Raw genomic sequence first — 21,262 nt, forward strand, 5'->3', positions numbered from 1 at the left:
GGAGCACTTCTCCTCTGTCCCTTATTCCACTCCCACCTCAGGGAGGCTCCACATCTTTGTGTGAACCATTTCTGTGGTGGTTTTAATTTCTAGATGGAAACATGATGGACTGAAAAGAAAATACTTTAAAATCCAGAGCATTCCACCCATTGCCTGTCACAGCTCAGTTCCGAGTCCCTTGGGCCCACATTTGCCCGGCCTTGCATTCCTGCTCCTGCTTCCATGCTTGACCTCTTGATGCTTGCGGGGGGTGGGGGTCGGTTTCTGCGGAAATCCTGCTCCCAGGAGGGGGGCTTCATGTGTGTGCCCGATCCACGTCCCTTCTTGGGCCAAGCCTCCCAAATCCACCCAGGCACATGAGAACTTGTTCAGATGTTTTTTATTGCAAAAGATGAGTGGGAGAACGTTCAGATGTTAATAGTGCTTCTGTCTGGTGATGTGTCCTTGTGTTTTTTTCCTCCTGTGTGTGAATATGTGTTATGGGGTATGATATAATGCACAATAATAATGATATAAATACGTTTCTTTCTTTTTTTTTTTAGATTTTATTTATTTACTTGACAGACAGAGATCACAAGCAGGCAGAGAGGCAGGCAGAGAGAGAGGAGGAAGCAGGCTCCCCGCTGAGCAGAGAGCCTGATGTGGGGCTTGATCCCAGGACCCTGGGATCACGACCCAAGCGGAAGGCAGAGGCTTCAACCCACTGAGCCACCCAGGTGCCCCTATAAATATGTTTCTTTAGGGACTTTAGATCAGACCACATGAGCCTTTCCATGTCTTGCCTTTTTTTTTTTTTCCCAAAGATTTTATTTATTTATTTGACACAGAGAGATCACAAGTAGGCAGAGCAGAGGCAGAGAGAGAGGGCAGGAGGCTCCCTGCTGAGCAGAGAGCCCGATACGGGGCTTGATCCCAGGACCCTGAGATCACGACCCAAGCGGAAGGCAGAGGCTTCAGCCCACTGAGCCTCCCACGTGCCCCAGTCTTGCATTTTTTATACATTATATCCTCAACGTTTTTCTACTTCATTTATTTATTGATTTTAAAGATTTTATTTATTTATTTATTTGAGAGAGAGCGAGAGAGAGAATGTGAGCAGGAGGAGGTGGGAGGGGAAGAGGGAATCTTCAGCAGGTTCCACACTGAGTGCAGAGCCCGATGTGGGGCTCGATCTCATGACCCCGAGATCGTGACCTCAGCTGAAACAGAGTAGGACACTCAACCAAGTGAGCCCCCAGGTGCCCCTTTTCTGATTTATTTTTAGAGACCGTTGCCACATCTGGGTATATCCTCATTTATACAGCGAATCCCTTGGGGTTGACGATTTGGTCATTTCTAACATCAGGCTCTCTTAAGTAATGTGGCAATGAACTTTCTCTGCTCCTGGGGCCCATCTGATGGGGCTTCAGGGTCCATGGATCATTCATAACACATCTTCCTCCACAGAACCCAGGAGCCCTCCAGCTGAGAGCGAGGCGTCCTCCTCCACACAGGTGAGCTTGAGTCCTCGTGGGGTGTCAGGGCAGCAGAACCTGGGGAGCAGTTGTGGGCTGGCACCGGACAGGAGTCGGTTCAAATCCCAGCTCTGGCACTTAACTGGAAATGTGGCATGGGTGTTACTGTCGTCCTCAAGCCTCTGTAAAACGGGGTAGGGGCGTCCCAGATCTGCTGTGGCCCTCATGACATGTGCGGAGTGCTGGCCCAGCTCACAAAGTCCCTGGGTCTCATGGCTGCTGTCTCACCTCCGAACTGGCGGACGCTGCTGATGGCCTCGCTGGCGACTCAGATTCAGTCCCTCTAAGCCCTTCCTCTGTGGGCTCCTGGCGTCATAATTTCCTGGAAAGAGGATTACCTCTGAAGCTGCTTAGCAAATCCTCGGGTAATCTCGTTTCCAGCTGCGCGTCCTCCTGGGGTCCTCAGTCCCCGAAGGGCCAGCTGAGCTGTGAGGTTCAGCGCCTCCTGCAGCAAGGTGGCCCTGGGAGGGGGCGCAGGGCCTGGCGCTGTACCCGTACTGACCACCGGGCTGTCCGGGCCCTGGCAGAAGCTCCCGGGGAGGCCTGTGCAGTGTGGCCCAATGGTCCCAGCCAAGCCAGGGTGTGGGCACGGACTCCTGCAGAGGGTCTGCCAGCTGTGCTCTGCTCTGGGCTTGCACCTGGAGTCTTGTTCCAGCTGTTAACGGGGTTCAGGGCCAGGAGGGCTGTGCCTGGAAAAGAGGAACGGGACACCCACAGCGGTTCCGAAATCTGTCCAAGGATGCAGAGCTAGTGAGCATGGGTCCAGGATCCTAGTCTTTGGTTTTCCCAGGGGATGGTGGCACATACTCCCTGGGACAGTGCTGCGTTCGCCTGTCTGTTGGGTATCTCTTCTGGGGAAGGGGCTGCGCCCCCGGCTCTTGGTGGGGAGGCAGATGGGAAGAAGTCCCATCTTGGGCAGGCAACGTGTAGATACAACTAATGCAAATACTAGTGCAGATGCTGAGTGTGACTGGTCAGAACAGAGAGGTCCTGAGACAGAGGAAAGGTGGACTTGGAGGGGTGCCAGGGATGGGATCTGTGGAAACCAGCTGACGGGGAATCTGTCTTTCAGGCACCGACCACCAGCGAGGACAGTGGAAGTAATCTCTCTGAAAATTCTGCAAATGCAACCAGCCTCCCAGGTGAGGACTGGGTGCTTTTTCTTCTAAGGGGCACAAAACGCTTCTCTGCAGAAAGTCCTTTCTGACTTGGAAATGTTGCCGGAAGCCAGTGTGCAGAAGGAAGGGGGCAGTGGCAGAAATGTTCTATCTGTGCAAGTCTGACATCGTTTGCTGAACGATGGTGAGGGAACCATTAACAGAAGGGCACAGACCAGTGAAATGTGCCTCAGTTGGCCCAGAATACAAATGCCTGTGCCACAGACCATGTTATCGGAGTCTGGAATGGAATACATGTTGGGGGAAGCCTTTATTTCGGGTGCCCTTGACCCCAGAGATCTGCTTTGTTGCCTGCAAGACCAGGAAAGCTTACCAACATTTGCACCAAGAAGAGCCTGGGGTCTGCCATTCATGCGGGACTCCAGGGTCTGGGCTCCGGGGCCTCAGCCCTGAGGCAGCTCTGCCAGCTCTGGGCTTTCTGAGGCCATCCTTGACCTCTGCTCCCATGTAGGCTGCCTGGCGGAGGTTGCACCCTCCCCCCTTCTCTCTGGGACTCTGCTCTGTGGGGTCAGGCTCAGACAAAGAGGACGGTGTAATCGGAACAGCCTGGGAGACAGGCCAAAACAGAGGTGGAGATAAATCGAAGGGCAGCTGAGAGATAGCAGAGGGCGTGTCCAGTTGGGGGAATCGCAGAAGGTTCCCGGCCTTGAGTCATGGTGGGGGGAGTGGGGAGGCAGGGTGGGGCTCCGGGGCTCCAGTGGGGATGGGGTCCTTGGGGGACGGGCTTCTCCAGCCGGATCTGTAACAGGAAAGGCCATCTGTGGGCTGATGACTCCCAAACTCAGATCCCACATCTGATAACCGAGACTCAACTATCCAGCGGCCTGGGTAACCTGCCAGGGAGGGGTGTGATTCTACAAATTACAAGCTTAGGTCTGAAGCGGACCCTTGAAGCCGCCTCTCCTTGCCAGCCCGGACGTGTTCTCTGTCTTCCTCATCTTGGTGACTGGCAGCACGTTCATGGGGTTGCTCAAGCCGGGGTCCAGGCAGGCTTCCTCTTCCACCCCCGCCCGATTCCAGTCCCTTAGCAGGCCCCGTTGTACCCGGAGACACTTCTGGGAGTTGCCCTTCTCACCCCCTCCGCCGTGCTGCTGCCACTGCCTCTCCCCTCCCCCGAGGGACTTAGGAGCTGTCCGCTGGTCTCCCGGCTTTCTCTATTAATGCTCAACAGACTCTTGTGACCAGCGGCCAGGGAGACTCTGAAATCACACGTCCAAGCTCTGGTCTCTGGCTCAGGACCCCACCCTTAACCTCGCCTCCTCTACTCTCCCTGTCGCTCACTCTGCCCTCCTTGCTCTGCAGCACATGCCCTACCTCAGGGCCTTTGCACATAACTGCCTCCCGTGGCTAGCTGCTTCACAACACCCAGGTCTCTGCTCAGATGTCCCTTGTCAGGGGGCCTGTCCCAGTTACCCCTGTTCTTCCTCTGATTTTCATCATTGCCCTGTCACTACTAAGGTCATAGTACAGATTTGTCTTTCCCTTGATTAGAATGTAAGGTCCAGGGGGGCCTCTGGGGAGCTCTGTCAGTTGAGCACCCGACCCTTGGTCGCAGCTCAGGTCTTGATCTCAGGGTCGTGAGTTCAAGCCCCACGCTGGGTTCCACACTGCTTGAGGACCGAGTGGAGGGACAGATGAGACATGACACCCAGTGGAGAAAATGTCATCTGACCTGAGCTCCTGATGTTGTCCTCAGTGGGGCACCCAGAGCCTTCGGAGTCCTGCGCCCCCTGTGCTTCGTGGGGACAGGCTGAGCGGGGACAGGCCGAGCCCCACTAGAAAGGCCATGCTGACTGGGAGGGTGTCTGTGGCCACAGGAGCTCGGAGGCTCTGAGCTTGAGGTGCCCCTCCTCCTCCTACCAGCTCTGGTGGGTGGAATCCTGGGGTCCCATTCTGCCAGGGACCCGTCTTCCAGGGTCGGCTCAGGTGGGAGCGCTGGCCAGCGCCGTCCCCTCCTGCGGGGCTGCGGTTCCTCCGGGACTCCGGACCGTCCCGCTGAGCGGCATCCCTCTCCCTTCCTGCTCCTGTTTCTCCTAGTGCAAGACTCGCCTTCAGGGCCGCTGCCCACCTTCCTGGTGGCCGGAGGAAGCCTGGCCTTCGGGACGCTCCTGTGCGTCGGTGTCGTGCTGAGGTGAGTGGGGCTGGGGGGCTGGGGGAGGCCTGGGGGGCCGCCACCTCACCTGGCTGATTCGGGGTGTATCAGAGGAGGAACTGACGAGATTGGATGACACGTTAGATGAGGAAAAGGAAGGGGGCACGTCTAGGGTGACCCTCGGGTCTCCGGCCTCGGCAGTTGAGTAGACGGCCGTATTGTCACTCTCGCGGAGCCGCTGGCAGGGGACAGCCGAGCACAGCAGAGACTCGACTTGGGAGCACAGCATTTGCGGCGCCTGTGAGAAGCCCGGCCGGACACGTTTGGGAGGTGGCGGGGATCACTGCCCGCGTGTGGGCAGATGTGGACGAGGCTGTGATGGTCCCAGTGGCATTCGGAGGTTGAAAACCTGTGTGACGCGGAGGGACCGGGAAGCCTGTTTGCTGACGCGGAGGGGGCGGCGTCCGTCACACTTGGGAGACGCCCCTCAGGCTTGAGGCTGCTGTCATGTGACCTTGCCTGTCCTCCAAGAGCCACATACCGACGTGGTTGTGGGCCACGTGAGAAACACCACGGAAGTCTGTGAACAGGCAGGGCCGAGGGGCCTGGCCAGACCCCGTTGGAGATGTTCCATGTCCCAGAACAAGCAGAGCCGGAGGCCCCCTGCCCAGTGCTCTGTCCGGGCGCATCCTCCGGCGCCGGCGAACTGGCGCCATGCCACGTCGCTCCATGTCTCTTTGTCTCCAGTGGCTGGTCGTTTGGTCACTGTTCCCAGGCTTGCGGACACATCCGCCGGCCCTACTCCTCCCGTAGGGCAGGGCCTTGCGATGGCGCCCGAGCTGAAGACCCGGGGGCCGTCGGGCCGGGCGCGGAGGGTGGCTCTCCGTCAGGACACAGCCTCAGTCTGTCCCTCTTGCCTCGTGTGCGGCTTTCTGAGGTTCTTGCCGGCGACTGTGAGGGGAGGTTTTAGGGTGTCCGGGAGGAAGGGGTAGAGACATTTCCTCACTCGTGGGACCCCCCAGAGACTCTGAACCAGCTTTGGTGCCAAGGTGGTCTGGGTTGGAAGGTGAGTAAGGTGACATCTCAGACTGGGTTCGGCCGTGTCTGCTCTACTGTCCCAGGGAAGAGGGGCGTCGCCCAGAGCGTGTGCGGGAGATAAGACCCCACACGTGTGGAGGTTGGCCTGTGGGGGTGCTCGGAGCTCACCATCTCGTGCGGGCCAGAGACGGCCATGCCAGCGGGCTGCGTCCTTCTTCCTGCCTTCTGGGAGACCCGCCACAGACCCTCCAGAGTGCCCGACAGCGTGTCCACCTGGTGGAAGAGGAGACGGGAGCTGGGAGGGCTGAGGAGCCGACTGCTGGGGCTGAGAAAGCCGACCCCAGCCCGAAGCTCTTTGTACAGGGCCTCCTGGGTCAGTCAGTCAGGGGAACACGAGATGACTAACGAAGAGGTGAGGTGACTTGCCCAAGGACGCAAGCTTGTTGCCAGCAGAGCCAGGACTAGACCCTGAGTCCCGAGAGTCCCTGCCCACTAGGCTGGTCCACTGTTGGCTGAGAGGTGGGCGCTGTCGCGGAGTGCTGGAGCCCCGATGGCGGAGCGCGGGGCTGGGGACCGACTGGCCCACTCCTCAGACACGGTGTGCTCAGCCATGGGCGGTGCGGGACACGGGCTGGGGGCTCCATGGCCAGCGTCTGGGAGCGTGAACGGGCTGTGCCCTGTGTTGTCGCATCAGGGACTTGTCTGCTCGCCGGTGAGTTTCTGTTTTCTCTCGTGTTCGGCAGATGCACTGGGGACCGGCCAGTTATTTCAAGTATGAAAACTTCTCCCCTCCCCAAAGCTCACATGTCAAGAAAGGTGCATTAACTTGGGGAAACTGGGTATTTGGAAGAGTTGCGGTGCCACTGGGATGGCCCTGTTACAACTGGCGGAAGGCGACAGGCCGGCTGACCACAACCCGCCCGCCCGTGAGGCCGTGTTTTTCTGTGCAACGTGTTTATTTTGCATCTCAAAGCATAGCTTCTCCTAAATGTTTTCTCAGCATTATCAGTGACAATTAGAACACTTGCAGATGTGCCACTGAAAACAGGTGTGGCGCCTTTGGGAGCAGGGGTTCTAAGTCGTGGATGCTTAAATCCTTGTGACCCAACTGTGTGTCTTGGTCCAGTAGTCGAAGCCACTACTGAAAACATAGGGCGCTCTGGTGGCCGGCCACGGGAGTGGCTGTGTCCGCGGGTGCTCCCCGAGTCACTTCTCATGAGGGCTCAGTCTCTCTGTCACTTGTGTAAAAGGCGACGGTCGTCTTGTGGTTTATAAAACTTTGTTGCATTTGCAGCCCTTTTCTTTAAGTAAAACATCACGAGGCACAGATGGGTAAGGCTGACAGAAGACACCGGCTGAGGAGCTTGGGGCCCGGCCGCGGGTTCTGGACCCCCAGACCCCCCCCTCCCCCGGCCAGAACAGCACCCGTGCCAGACGCCCCAGCCGGGCTCTCCCGAAGGCGCATTGAGCTCAGTGATTTTTAGAAAGCGTCTCGTTCACTCGGAGCGTTTCAAGAGCAGAAAAGTTCCTCTTTCTCACTTACCATCCAGTCCCTTGCTTTGGAGAAAGAGGTCGGACACCGCTAGAGACTTTAAAAGAAATTGTGATCCGTGCTCACGTGCTACGTAGCGACAACTGGAAAGCAGAAAAGCTCGCATGTTCTCCGGAAACAGCCACTGTTGATTTCTAAAAACGTGAGTGTGACCAAAGTCCAGCACACACCCAGGAAGCTCAGGTCCCGAGTGTGCATCTCCTGAGCGTGCTGGAGGTGTGCACAGCCTTGCCCGTGTGCCCAGAGGAGACGAGTTCATGTGGAGGCGAGCTTGCTGCACAGCTCTCCTGGGGTTTCCATGTCCCTGTGAGGACACGGCTTCCACACCCGAGTCCTGCCTTTCACCTTTAGCATCAGCTAGAACAGAAACACATTTCCACCGTAAAAGCTGGCTTACCTCGATGCAGGACGCCACGTGGGCATGCCCGGCCCCTCACTCGGGCGTGCCCTGGCCGCTCTGGGCGGGGTGGGGGGCTTGCTGTCACAGACAACACGGTGTGGAATGGCCTCGTGTGTCAGGCTTTGCTTTCCTCCTGGTGCGTCCCCGGAAGCCGAGCTCCTGGGTTGGAGGGTCTGAGTGCTCTGGAAGCTCGCGTGTCCCGAGGGAGGGCAGTCCCCCCACCCAGGCCTGGCGGCCGCAGAGCCCCCACTACGGGGGTGCCGGTGCCCGAGCGGGGAGCCTCAGCCACACTCCGCACATTGTTTATTCCATCCAATCCCAGGCCGGATGCCAGGGGCCGACTTGGAGCCAACTATCAATGGTTTATCGTCACCGGGACAGGAATAGCCTGTTGATATAAAAAGAAGCCCAAGGAAAACCCCCGAACCTTGTTTTTGACCTTGGTTTCCCTCCTCCCTCCGAGCCCTTCCCGGAGCGGCTGATGTGAGGTGGGACTGAGGGAGGTGTGTGGCCCTGCTCTGGGGTTGGTGGGGGACTGTGCAGAGCAGGGGACGAGGTCCGGGGGCCTCGGGAAGGGGCCCTGGTGCAACTCTGGAGGCGGCTGTGTCCAGCTCATGCTCGGCTCTGCCGGGGGCTGCTGCTGGGTTCCTGAGCGCTGGCCGTGGGCCTGGTGCAGAGCTGATGAGGGAAGCTGTGATGGCAGAGATGTCTATCTCCTTCCTGTTCGGCGTCCCCTTTCCTGCCCGATGAGTCACTTGTGCCTGCGCCGTGCCCACGGCAGAGCCCGGGAGGACCTGCCCGAGGGGCAGGGCTGCTGAGGGAGCGGGGGCGGCCCTTGCCCACTGCGCGTTCCCTGCCCCCACCCGCCTTCGCCTGCCCCAGAGGCGAGGGGCCCGTTCTCCCTCCACATGGGAAGAGTTGTCTCTGCTTCTGTAAGTAAATGCATTTGGGACCATGGATGTGTACCAAGCTCTGGAACGGGACCAGTTAAGTCACTAGTGCTGTAAGGGACACTTGCGGTCACGTAGGCCGCGGTTTCCCCATTTGTCAGCGGGACCAGTGATGCCTGCTGTCCCCGGAGTGTCGCTGAGAGCCCCGGCTCTTCAGAGAGTCGCGTGCCTCTGCGAGGAAATGAGTGGTGTCCCTGTTCTGAGCCAAGAGCTGCTCTTTCTCACTTGGCTCGTCACGGGGGGGATCTAAGCACCTGTGTGGTTTGTCTTTGTCCCTGCGAAGGTTCAGGAAGACGTGGAGGCTGCGCGCGCTGAAGGCCGGCAAGGCGAGCGGGTGCCCGCCACACTCGCTGGGACAGCTGGTCCCCGAGAGGCCCAAGCCCACCCCGGGGCTGGTGCCCCTCATCTCCCCGCCAGTGTCCCCCAGCAGCCCTGGGTCCGACAGCGCCTCGAGGCACAGCCGACCAGATGCCAGGGGCCCTCAGAGTCCTTACGACGTCAGCAACAGAGACTACTTCTTCCCCGGGTAGCGGCCACGGGGCCCCCGCCTGGCGGGACTGATGAAGCCAGGCCGGCTCGTCTCAGGTGCCGGGGCCCTGCGGAAGGCGCGCCACTGCCCCAAACCGGGTTGCTGCCTCTGCCGCTTGTGCCTTTCCCCAGTGACTGAAGGGGCTGGAGTCCACTGGGAACCCCCAGAGAAGGCAGGTCACCGTTGTGCTGGACGCTTGGGTGGACGAGCTACAGGCCACCCGTGCGGCCAGCGTCAGGGGGGACAGATTTCCAGACCCCCCGGGCTCCTGCTGGCCTGTCCTGCAGCTCCGCATTCCAGCCCCCGCTCTCAAAGCCGCCTGCCTTCTCCGTCTGTCTTTCCAGGCGTGAGGCCCGCTTCCCTGCACAGGGGCTTGGGTAGTGTCTCGGCCTGGTGGTTTGAAGCGGAATTGAAACAGTTCCTCAGTGGCATTTTGCTAAGTGTGAAGGGCGAGCCTCGGCCCTCACCGAATCCAGGAGCTGGTGCTCGGGTTGAAGTCCCTCTTCGGCTCCCAGGACTCAGGAGGAGAGAAGCAGAGGAAGGAGGGGCTTGGAGACCGGCCTCCGCGTACTCCCCGGAGGTGGCCCTGCCCAGAGGCGGCATTGCCAGGGGGACCTGCCTCTGGAAGCCCCCTCCCCTGTCCTCCCCAGCTCCCCCAGGAGGAGGACCAGCAGCTGGGGTTGTGGGGGGACGGCGGTCGCCACGGCTGCACCCCAGCTTCCTCTGCTCTGTTTTCAGCTGAGCCCGAGAAGCAAGGGAAGATAAGGTTTATGTGAAAAGACAAAAAGAACCCGGCAAGAATGTATTTCAACTTTTTTTTTTTTTTTAAACTACTGTTTTATCTAGAGGGTGGGCAGAGCCAGGGCCAATGTATGAATAACTTGGGGGAAAAGCACAACCACCTTGTTTAGCACAAAACTGAGTCAGGTGCGAAGGAGGAGAAAAGACCATTTTCCTTTTAGAGCAGGAAGTCCCGTTTCTACATTGTGTTTGTGGGAACGTAGTGTGTGTCTCCCTTGACTTAGGAGAAAGCAGCCACTGTCCCCCAGGCAGCCCGGAGGAGGGGGTGTCCAGACTCCACCACCCCCATGGAGCCCTTCCAAAGTCCCCTGCCTCAGGGTCGTGGTCTTACTGAGTTCCGTGATGTGATTCAGCTTCGCGAGGATGGGAGCACTGACGGACCGCAGCCGCCGGCCGCCCTGGCACCCTCTCCTTGAACCCGGGCTCCGGCACCTGGGGCTGCGCGGGGTCACCCAGCCGGGGCCCTCGGGCAGCACAGGGTGCCCCAGGACGCAGCTGGGAGTACAGCCGGCCTCGTGACCGCCGCGGAGTGCGCCCAGACGGCTTTCCTAGCGGCCGCTTCGCTACAGCGGCTGCCCCAGCCCCAGACAGGTGGGGAGAAGGCACAGGGGCCGCTTTCCTCTGGGTTTGCCCAGTGCTGGTGCTGCGGCCCAGCGGCCGCTCCGGCCCCTCGGCTTTGGGCCTCCGGTTGACCAGGGTCAGGCAGGCTGTTTGTTGTCTTTCTCGAACGTTTCTTTGAGAACGGCAAAAATGCCGTCAAAGGGAAATACGCAGGAGGAGAATGTGCCTGAGAGAGGTCTTTACCTCCCGGGGAGGCTGGGTTTCGCTGGGCGCGGGCGGGCCGCGTGGAGCGGACGGAAGATGGGCCCGCAGGTAGTGCCTGGCCCCCGGCCGCTTTGATCTCCAGACCGTCACTGCTCTCCTTATGATTGTAATGAAGCTGCCTTTTTTTTTTTGTATTGGAGAGGGCCTCTCCCTCGAGTTCTATATAAGCTAGTGAAGATGAAGGAAGAGTGTTTTCTCTGGGCTGTGGGCTGGGCCCCGGGCACAGGTGCATCCTCTAAGCTTTGTGCCCTGAGTGGTCCTAGCCACGGCCACCGCCCCTGTGTCCTGCGGGGCACCTGCTGTGTGTTCTCCTCCCCGTGTTACCTCCGCCCCCAAACCCCCACCCCCGACCTGGAGCACAGCCTGACGTGGGAGGACAGCTCCTCTTGCTGGGTGGGACGAGCTGAAAATACGCTGGTCCAAGGTCTCAATCTGTGTGGTCAGTAATTCTTGTAGCATTAATGAAAATTCTTTGAAATGTCAAGGGGTGGCATTGAGTGGACCGACGAAGCCTTTGGTGACCCCGATAGCTCTCTACTTTGACGAGGTCTTTCCCTTGAGGCCTGTTTGCCAGGCTCAGCTCACAGACCCTCTGCCCGTTCCTGCTGTCCCGGGGGCAGGACACCGGGAGAAGGGAGGTGAGCAGAGCCGTGTGGGGCAGGCTGGGCCGGGTCACGGTCTGTGGGTTTCCTGCAGAACGGTGAGGGATGTCTTGCCGCCTCAGAGGTACTGAAGGTTGACCCACTTGGGGAGGAGTCTGTGCTCTGGTCTCACAGAGTTGGTGAGAAGCATTTGGAGAAGCAGGTGTGATGGCCCCTCAGAGGTCACACCGGCTTTCCCACATGGCAGGCGTCCGTGGGGGGCGTTGTTGGGATGCAGGCCAGCTGGTTGGGTGTCTGTGCCAGTGTCTTGCCTGCGTGTCCCCTGCGTCCCTCCAGCATCGCGCCCTCAGTGTGGCCTGACAGCAGAGCCGGGAGTTTCTAGGACAACCATACGGATGATGACGGACACCAGTTTCATGAGCCTGTGCTGCCGCGGAGTCTGCTGCGGGGAGCGGGCGGAACAGCACGTAGCGGGGCTGGGAACGGGCAGAGCCGTGTCGGATGCGGATCACACATCTGTCAAATGTAATACCTCAACTCTTTTTCTTTCTTTTTTTTTTTTTTTTTGAGAAAAATAATAGTTTTAATATTTGTTTTTATTTTTTCTCTAATTACCTGAAAGCAAATACCAAAGGTTGATATCTGTATATGGGGCAAAGGGTCAGTATAATGTTTTTCAATATTTTTCTTTTTATCAGCTATTTTCCATTCAAAGTGAAAATTGTAAATGTTTGAAATAAATAATTTCTAAAAAGGTGCCTGAGACGGAATTATGCTTTGGGCCCTTGGGCCGTTTGGAGGGAAGACTTGCCCAATAAGGAGGCAGGATTGGAGGAACAGGCTTGAAACGAAGTGGGACTGGGTGGGCCTCCTCCTGGGGATGGTTGAGTTACCTCTAGAAGGAGGTTCCAGAAACAATAGCAATTTCTCGAAAGACTTCAGTTATGAAAATGTTTCCCAAAATGAGTCCTGGGCTTTCTGGAAGGGTGTGGGTGCTCCTGCTGCGTTTAGCCTGGCAGCCCAGGGCCGGGCGTGTGGGGAAGGAAGAGGAGGGGCCTCTGCTCATCGGATGTTTATCGAACCGGGTGGGAGCGGCATCACAAAGGGACCCTGCCCTCTTGTTCGTCAGCCTCAGCCTGTCCCCTTTTGAAAGGGTCTTTGGCAGGAAAACCTGGGGTCACAGCCCTCCCCTGTCTTCAGACAGGAGAGCCATCGTGCGGCTGCCGGGTGGATGAGAGCCAGGCCGGGAGCCCAGAGACAGCGCATGTTGGCCTAGAAACCACGGGGCTGCGCCCGCCCACCCACCATCCCTGCGAGGCCGGTCCCCACGGTGCAGAAAGTGCCCCAGGAAACAGATGTCTCCCCTGGTGGCTGGGCCGTGTGAGCCGAGCAGGGCGCGGGCATGAGGACAGGAAAGGGAAGGAGGAACATGTCCTGCCCATTGGGCTGATGCGGTCATGAGGCTCTCTCTGCCAGAACCCAGGAGCCACGGGTGAGCGTCGCGGGGGTCGCCGGACAGGACCCAGTCACTGGCTGATGGTGGAGGGAAGTGCTCGGAGCAGGAGGAGACCAGGACTTTCCCCACGTCCAAGAGAAGGGCAGGCTACAGGCAGGAAGCCTACCTGAGCTGCTGCTGGAGGGGTCCTGGGGCTCAGGGTGGCCCCCGGCACCTTGGGAGCCCTGAGGGGCTGCTCACACGTAGTGAGGGCTGCCAACCTTGAGCCCTGTGCTGTCCTCAAATGCTGACCAGTCCCTCGTGTCTTGTGGACGTCCCTGCTTGTCACAGCGCGGATGGATCGACACCCTAGCCAGGTCCGAATCACACCAGTAGTCCTGGGTGGTAATCCGAAATGTGGGTAAAATTAAGTAAAATCCTGGCACATTCACACCCCAGATGTGTGTAATACTCATGTGAGCGTGTTCCAGCACAACCTCAGATCGCTCCACATGGCGGCCTGTGTTCACGGGGGACGTGCTGTGCACTGGAAGCGCCCGGAGGACTTCGAGAAGAATTCCTCAGGAGGACAGCGGCGCGGTGTTCTGGTTTTCAAGTTGAAGTGCTGTGCAGGAGGGATTTTGAAATGTTGGATGTTGTAAGCGTGATCCCCGGGAGTCTGTGCCCAGAGAAGAAGGGGGCAGTGGGGAGGCAGGCGGCACCCCACAGACCCCTGCTTGGCAGAGGGAGGGGGCACAGAGGGGACCGGCAGGGACTCCTGTTAGTAGGCCCAGTGTGGGTGCAGAAAGCTAAGTAATGCCCAGATGGCTCAGAGGAAGGTGGTGAGGGACCCCCGGATGACCACGGCCCTTTCTGGGGTGAGGTGGCTGCTGGGGGCGTCCCACGTGAGGGCGTGGCGTCCTTTGGTGGATCATCTCCGCAGATGGCGGAGCGGGTCTGGGGGTCAGGAGCAGCTCGGGCGCCGGCAGCAGACCTCTGGACCCCGGCCGTGCTGTCTCCCTGCCGCACAGGCCGCGCTGAGGGTCGCTGTGCCGGGGTCCGGACCTCGAGGCCGGAGGTGGGATTCCGTGGCAACATGTGGTGTTAATTGGGAAACAGAATCTGTGGCCAGCAAAGAGGGACACTACTGGCCCTGCTGTCACCTGGAAGTCCCTGGCCCCTTTTCGGTAGAAAGGTGCTAAAGTCAGCGGATAATGACAGCTGCCCTTGTGGGCCTCCACCCCGTGCTTCACAAACGGGGTTTGCTTTCTCAGCCGAATGGCGCTGCAGGGGAAGTGTTCTCGCCGCTCGCAGGTGAGGCGGCCGAGGTGAAGGCCATGGGCTGGGACCGAGGGGAGAGCCCGACGGAGGCCATGAACCAGGTCTGCCCAAGACCAGTCAGTGCTCTGTCGTGCTGTGGCTCAGCCTCCCCCCTCCCCGGCACTGGTGACCACCAGCATGGCCCTCTTTCCAGCCCTCGTGCGGGTGGGGTCCAGGCCCACTCACCCCAACGCCCCATGTGGTTGGTCACCCTGTCGTGCCAGCGGGGGCTGGAGGCCAAGCCTGTGGGAGTCGGGAGCCCACAAGGCACGTCCCTGCAGCAGGCAAACCCCAAGAGATGAGCTGTGGACGGCAGGGGTAGCTGCCAGGTCCTTACTGGTGGCGACCCTTGGTGGGAAGCTGAATCAAACCGCCACCTCCCCCATCGGTACCAGCTCTCGCTTCGAGCTCCGCGTGACGGTCTGGTTTTCTCCTGCTGCTTCCTTGGTGGACACTTGGGTGAACTCCCTTGAAATGCTCCCTGTGTGCTCATGGGGACCGGAGTAACCCACTCTCTCTGGAAGGTCGTGGTCACCATGCTGAAAGTGGCGCTTCTCTTTGGATGGTGAGACTTCTGAGGACAGTTTCCCGAACTGTGGTGCCGGCTGCTGGGGCACGGGAGGGACCAGAGCTTCCTTGGGCTGCTGGCCGTCTGCCAGAGTTCATGAGCAGAGGTCATGCTCCCTCTGGGAGCAGACAGCCAGTGTGTTGTGGGGGTTGGGGGACGGGTCTGGGGAGTGTGGCTGCATGGGCACAGCTTGGCTGGGCTACTGGTGGGAGTTTGGGGGCTGCCTCGTGCACACACTGGGTTGAACAATTTTGTGATATTCAAAAGCAAGGAAGTCACTAAAGACTAGATACCCAGCTCTGCAATGCACACGAAACACTTTTTCATGGGCATATATGTTTTTACAGTTAAAGAAAGCTTTTCGTTAAGCGCTTAAAGTCCCCTGCACAGCTCAGCCACACTGTGCTGTGAAGAGTGTTGGTTGAGAAGTAGAAGTAGGTGGGAACCAGAGGCTACACACAGCAGGATGGAGATAGCCAGTGCAAAGCAGCCAGAGTCTTAGGTGAGTCTCTCCAAAGTCTTGATGTTCTCCATTTAAAAAAATTCAAGGGGACACCTGGGTAGCTCAGTGGGTTATGCCTCTGCCTTCGGCTCAGGTCCTGATCTCAGGATCCTGGGATCGAGCCCCACATCGGGCTTTCGGCTCCGCAGGGAACCTGCTTCCCCCCCGCCCCCTGCCTGCCTCTCTGCCTACTTGTGATTTCTCTCTCTGTCAAATAAATAAATAAAATCTTAAAAAAAAAAAAAAAAAGAAAATGCAAGGACGTTGGGGAGAATGGTTCACTTGCAAACATGCCATTTAAAACAATCCAAAATGAATATAAACACATCTTCTTTTGTTCAAGATTTTATTTTTTATTTTTATTTTATTTTTTGGAAGATTTTTAATTTATTTGACAGAGAGAGACACAGCGAGAGAGGGAACACAAGCAGGGGGAGTGGGAGAGGGAGAAGCAGGCTCCCCGCTGAGCAGAGAGCCCAATGTGGGGTTCCATCCCAGGACCCCGGGATCATGACCCAAGCCGAAGGCAGGTGCTCAACCAATTGAGGCCCCCAAGGGCCCAAGATTTTATTTTTTAGAGTAATCTCCACACCCAATGTGGGGCTCGACCTCACAGCTCGGAGGTGGAGCTGCGTGTAGAGGGACAGAGGCCACAGGGGCCCCTGAGCAAGTCTGTTGGAACTGTCCTTAACGTAAACTGCGATTCTCACTCGTGGACAACCGCTGGTGGACACCTTGATGATTTAAGCCTCCACGCGCACATACTAACGCATCTTCTGGCTTAATCCACGCCAGCGGTCCTGTTTATGAACCCCAGTCAGAGTCATTTTGCTGAATCAGTAAAATGTCCTCGGGAGGCATCTGGGTCCACAGCAAGCGGAGGGCGTGGCCGGCCCCCCAGGGGTTCCCGTTCTGGGGCTCCTTGTGGGTTTGGGAAGTGACGATCCACGTGCTCCTGAGGGCGGCTCCTCCGCAGCTGATGGCGCGTGGGCTGTCAGGGCTTCCGTGCTGCCGCCTCCCCCACGCTGGGGAAGGGCGAGGCCCTCAGACCCAGCGTGGGCTTGCCCAGCCGTAGCCTCCAGGCCTCAAACCCGATTCCATGTCCCCGGCCCGGGTCCACCGGGCTCACGCGGGGAGAGAGAGCACGTTGGTCTCTGATGTCTGCGGCACTGGGCATCGTTTCTAGTTACTTTTTTCTCCCCGTGGTAGAAGACCGTAACAAAATCTTCCATTGAACCCTTTTTCTTTTTTATAAAGATTTTATTTATTTGTGAGAGAGACCAGGAGCAGGTGGGTGGGGAGCGGCGGGCAGAGGGAGAGAGAGAAGCAGGACCCGCACCCAGCAGGGCGCCCGACGGGGGCATGGCATGTGGCTGGGACCACATGGGTCACAACCTGAGCTGAAAGCAGATGCTTCCCGGACCGAGCCACCGGGTGTCCCCCCACTGAAGCGTTTCTAAGTGTACGGGTCAGTGGTGTGAAGCACACTGACGTGACCGTGTACACAACCTCCAGAACATTTCATCTTGCAAAACCGAAACTCCGAGCCATTAAAGCACTCCCCATGTCCCCGCTCTCCCCAGGCCCCGTGCCCACCACTCCATATCTGTGAATTTGACTGGGTTTCTCATAGAAGTGGAGTCTTACATACTGTCTTCTCAGGACTGGCTCACGTCACGCCACAGGACATCCTCAAGCTCCACCCTTGCTCTCGTGGGGTCAGACTTTCCTGGGAGGCGGATCCTCCATTCTGTGTGGCTGGCACTCCGGGTTTCTCCATCCATCTGTCTGCCTGTCCTGGGCACTTGGTTGATTTCCACTTCTTGGCTACTGTGTTTTTTTTCCAAATGTTATTTTTCTCTTGTTAACTAATGCCAAGCGTCTCGTTTAACAGCCTTTGTCCCACTGGTTTGATTGTGTTCTTCGAACGTGGGGGATTCTGCCGGCCTCCTGTGTGGACAGGAATGTGCAGGAGGCTGCGGTCTGCACCCCAGCACGCACTCCGCGACGGACCCAGGACAGGTATTGGGTTCTTACGAGTGTCCTGAACAAGGCCGCCCCTGGCTCAGCAGGTGAGGGGTTAAAGGCAGACACTGTTGCAGCAGCACAGGGGAGGCAGTGAGGTCTAGTCTCGTTGCTCACACCGTGACCTTCCACAGGTTTGGGATCTGACACGCGGCAGCGCCGAACCCTAGGACCTTACACACACGGGCACCACCTGGACTCTGAGAAACGTTATTCTGATTGCTGGGGGGGTGTGGGTGTCCAACATCTCTGACACAGAGATGGGCAAACTTGGCAGGCACTTGTACCACCTAGTGGCAATTTATGTGAATATTTAATGGAAATTAAAAATTTGATCCTGAAAGACTCAGTACCATAGCCTTCTAGAACCTTCTAGAACCTCAGATGCATGTATTTGCGTGTTTCTAAACAGTAGCTTCCACTGGTGGTGCTCGGTCATGGCAGAGTATCAAAATCACCTCGTAGAAGTTTAAAAAATGACAGATTTCAAGCTTCAGGACAGACTAAAGCATCAACTCCCAAGGGTGGGACGGGCGTTGGTATGAATAACAGAGGAACAAAAGCAGACCTTCAGAGCAGGGTGAGGCTGGCTCCCAGGGCGGCTCAAGAAGATGCCAAGGAACTGAGGGTGAAGCTTCCCAGGGCCACAGCCAACTGGGAGGAAGCCATGCAAGAAGGGCTGGTGACCTGAGAGAGGCAACTGCCATCAGGTCGGCCAGGGGGTCTGCGGTGTCCTCTGCCCTCTGTGTGCCATGGCTGCAGGTGAGGGACAGCCCGCACCGTTGCTCCCTCCCAGGAAGCATTTGCAAAGGGAGGGGATGCCCCTAAGGAAGCAAATCAAGCAAACACACCGGTTTTCTTGGAACAGTGCTCATTTAAAGTTACATCTCAGAGCCCGCCATCTCCAGGGGTACTGGCCGCGGCGACACATCCAGAAATGTTACACAATCTCTCCGACATCATTTACCAAAGCACCAAAGCGCGCCACAGGCAGGCACTGGCGCCCCGGGCCGTCTTCAGAGGTTTTCCGGAGTTGGAGGAGTGGGTTAGTTATGTGAACGGGTCAAAGCCCCTAACAAAATAACGGAATGGTTAAGGACGAAATGACCTCCAGGACGAGGATGCGATCCGCCACCCAGGGGCCCCGTGGCGCCCGCCGCACTGGCTGCCCCGGCCGCAAGGCGGCCTCCCCCGGGAAAGACGGCGGCCGCCGCGCATCCTCTCCCCGCCGCGCCGCCGCCGCCCGCAGTTCGCGCTCCGGCCGCCAGGTGGCAGTAGTGCACCGCCGCTCCCTGCGGGGTCGGGCCTGGGGCGACCAAGTGCGGCCCGTGTCGCTGACAGGTTTCGGGGACCAAAGATCAGACGCCGGCGTGGAGGGCGATCGCGGAGACCGGGCGCGGGTCACGGGCCGGGACAGAGCCGCCCTGCGTGGGGAAGCGTCACGGCCTCTCGCGCGGGGGCGAGACGGAGCCCACACGCGACGCCTTGTTTCCCCCCAGATCCATGGAAAAGTGAGGCGTTATCTGTGACTGAAAACGGACATTTGACCGCAGCAGAAATGCCAGCTTGTTTAAAGAAAGTCTCAAGTGCTCGGCTCTTCTGAATCGAGCGTTAACATTTACTCGCAATGGCCATTCAGAGAGTAATAGCCGTCACCAACCCCATGGGCACATTATGACTCTTGCCCCGCCTGTCCCAACCCCTGGTGCCCACCTCCCCATCCTGAGACAGACCCCAAAAATGAGTAACGATTCAGGAGAGAATAAAGGCTCTTCTTATAAATGCCTGAGAAAGTACTCTGGGTAACTTAAAAGGACACTCCTCTCCCCAAAAGACAGTAGGCATATCAGTATTTTCATTAAAAAAAAAAAAAGAACGATTTGAGAGAGAGTGAGAAAGAGACGAGTAGGGGGAGGGACAAGGGGAGAGAGAGAGGAACTCTGGCAGACTCGACGCTGAGCTCAGTCTCATGACCCTGAGATCAGCACCTGAGCTGGAATTAAGAGTCAGATGTAACCAACTGAGCCACTCAGGTGCACCTTATTTCCCTTTTTCTTTTCTTTTCTTTTTAAAAAAGATTTATGTATTTGACAGGAAGAGAGAGAGCACAAGTAGGGGGAACAGCAGAGGGAGAAGCCAGCTCCCTGCTGAGCAGGGAGCCCGATGCGGGACTCAGTCCCAGGACCTGGGTTCATGACCAGAGCTGAAAGTGGACGCTCAACAACTGAGCCGCCCAGGAGCCCCGATATTTTCCTTTATTATACACCGCTCCACTATTTTATTCCTTGTTTAAATATACACTCCACTGGCTGGAGTCCATCCTGGTGGAAACCACTACAGCAGCAAAGTAGATGGAAATGTCCCATAGGCCTGAGAAGAAGCAACAAAATAAAGTCGTCTCCTGAGCCGGGCAGAGCATTTGTTAAGAAGGGGTGTGCTGGAGAAGGAGCCCGGGAGGGGGGTCTGGGGAGCCATGTTCCAGGCAAGGGTTTGCTAAAGGGCAGTATTCTCTTCAGCAGGAATCGGAGAAGATTCTGGGAGACAGAGGTAACGGAGAAGAATGGAGACTATGGGAAAACACGTGTACCAGGGCAAAATGACAGAAAGCCCAAGCATTCAGAGCTCAGAGAGGAAAGGCGTCACAGGGGTTTGGATAAGTGGCCCTGGAGGCCCCATGAGGAAGCATCAGGGACGAGGGACACCTGCCTGGCCTGTTTTCAGAGCACAGGCACCTGCTGCTGGGGAGGCCTCTGCGGCTGCCGGTGACTCATGGCCTCAGGGAGAAAACGGCAGCTCAGCTCCTTCTAGACCTTTCTTCTTCCTCCAACCCCCTCACGGTGAGAAGGGACTAGACCACATTCAGACTCCACATCTCCACTTTCATCTCCACAAAGAACAAGACACAATGTCACGGGAAAACAGTGCAGAGAAAGCACACGACAGAAGCTTCATGAACATTTAACACATCAGGTCTGCCTTCAAGCCGCTGTCTCATTATATGTTCATCACGGCTGCTGGGCGTCCGCCGAAAACCATTGAGAGTGCACAGAGAAAGGCTGTAGAACTTTTTGGCATCAAGATTAGGATAACTGCTATACTTTGTGGGATAGGTTTAAGTAAAAAATCAGGTTTCACTTCTAGAATGCTGAACTAAAAATAAGTTTAATAAATGAATTATTTGTATATGGAAGATAATAAATATTTGTTGAATGGAATTGGAACTACAGGTGCTAAAAATGCTTTTTAAAAAAATCTTACAATAAGATGTCACACATGAACCAATGCACATTTAAAAAATTCTATCAGTATTTAAAAAAACAGTCTATTAATAAAATCATTGAGATTCAGTAAGAAAAGGTTCCCCTCCCATTTTTTAAATCAAAGATCACATGACCATCTGGCTACAACCTTAACAGAGAAGCAAGTGTCTACTAATGTGTAAATTTTAACAGCAGAATGGTGACTAAGAGCTGGAAGGACAGGCTTTCCTAAAATTGAACCAAATCAACCTTTCGTGTGTCTGTAACAGAGGCGACAACAGTGAATTCTTCAGGGATGTTGTGGTCCAGGCCTGGGGGCCACCAGCAAGGCCAGACCACGGACGCCGCTGCTCGGGGGACTGTGGCTGCTTCACTGGGCGGGGGCCCCTCCCGGAACGCCATTCTCATGGGTTCTTACTTATTTTTTTCACAGTAAGTAAACTGGCAACTAAAGTTCACGATAAACCACAAAGAGAACGCTACTATGACTATTAAGGGAATATGTGAAACAGAAACCGCCTCTTTAAGATGGTTTTGTGCGGTGAGAACGGGTCTGATCTGCACAGGACAGGCACTCAGCTCCAAGGGACAGGGATGTATGTACTAAAAATTTACTCCAAAAATACAAAGCAAATCTAACCGGGGGCACAAATTAAAACTCGTTCCCTAAC

The 21,262-nt window shown here is 57.0% G+C and overlaps 1 protein-coding gene across 5 annotated transcripts in view; it reads left to right on the plus strand.

Annotated features, from left to right (window-relative positions):
- The window catches only part of LOC111138952 (interleukin 6 receptor), a 48,784-nt gene extending 27,602 nt beyond the window's left edge, over positions 1-21,182 (plus strand). The window contains exons 7-10 of one of the 5 annotated variants that reach the window (XM_022490981.1): positions 1,447-1,493; positions 2,587-2,656; positions 4,730-4,823; positions 20,861-21,182. In XM_022490981.1, the coding sequence (XP_022346689.1) occupies positions 1,447-1,493; positions 2,587-2,656; positions 4,730-4,823; positions 20,861-21,086 (437 nt within the window). In that variant the 3' untranslated portion in view covers positions 21,087-21,182. Of the gene's footprint in view, positions 1-1,446; positions 1,494-2,586; positions 2,657-4,729; positions 4,824-6,565; positions 12,270-20,860 lie in introns of those variants that run through there. The other 4 variants (XM_022490983.1, XM_022490985.1, XM_022490984.1 and 1 more) reach the window with 4 other exon arrangements.
- The last annotated feature ends 80 nt before the right edge of the window (positions 21,183-21,262 follow it).

Source organism: Enhydra lutris, unplaced genomic scaffold (assembly GCF_002288905.1).
Source record: "Enhydra lutris kenyoni isolate GAN:26980312 unplaced genomic scaffold, ASM228890v2 scaffoldscaffold94, whole genome shotgun sequence".
Classification (NCBI taxonomy): domain Eukaryota; kingdom Metazoa; phylum Chordata; class Mammalia; order Carnivora; family Mustelidae; genus Enhydra; species Enhydra lutris.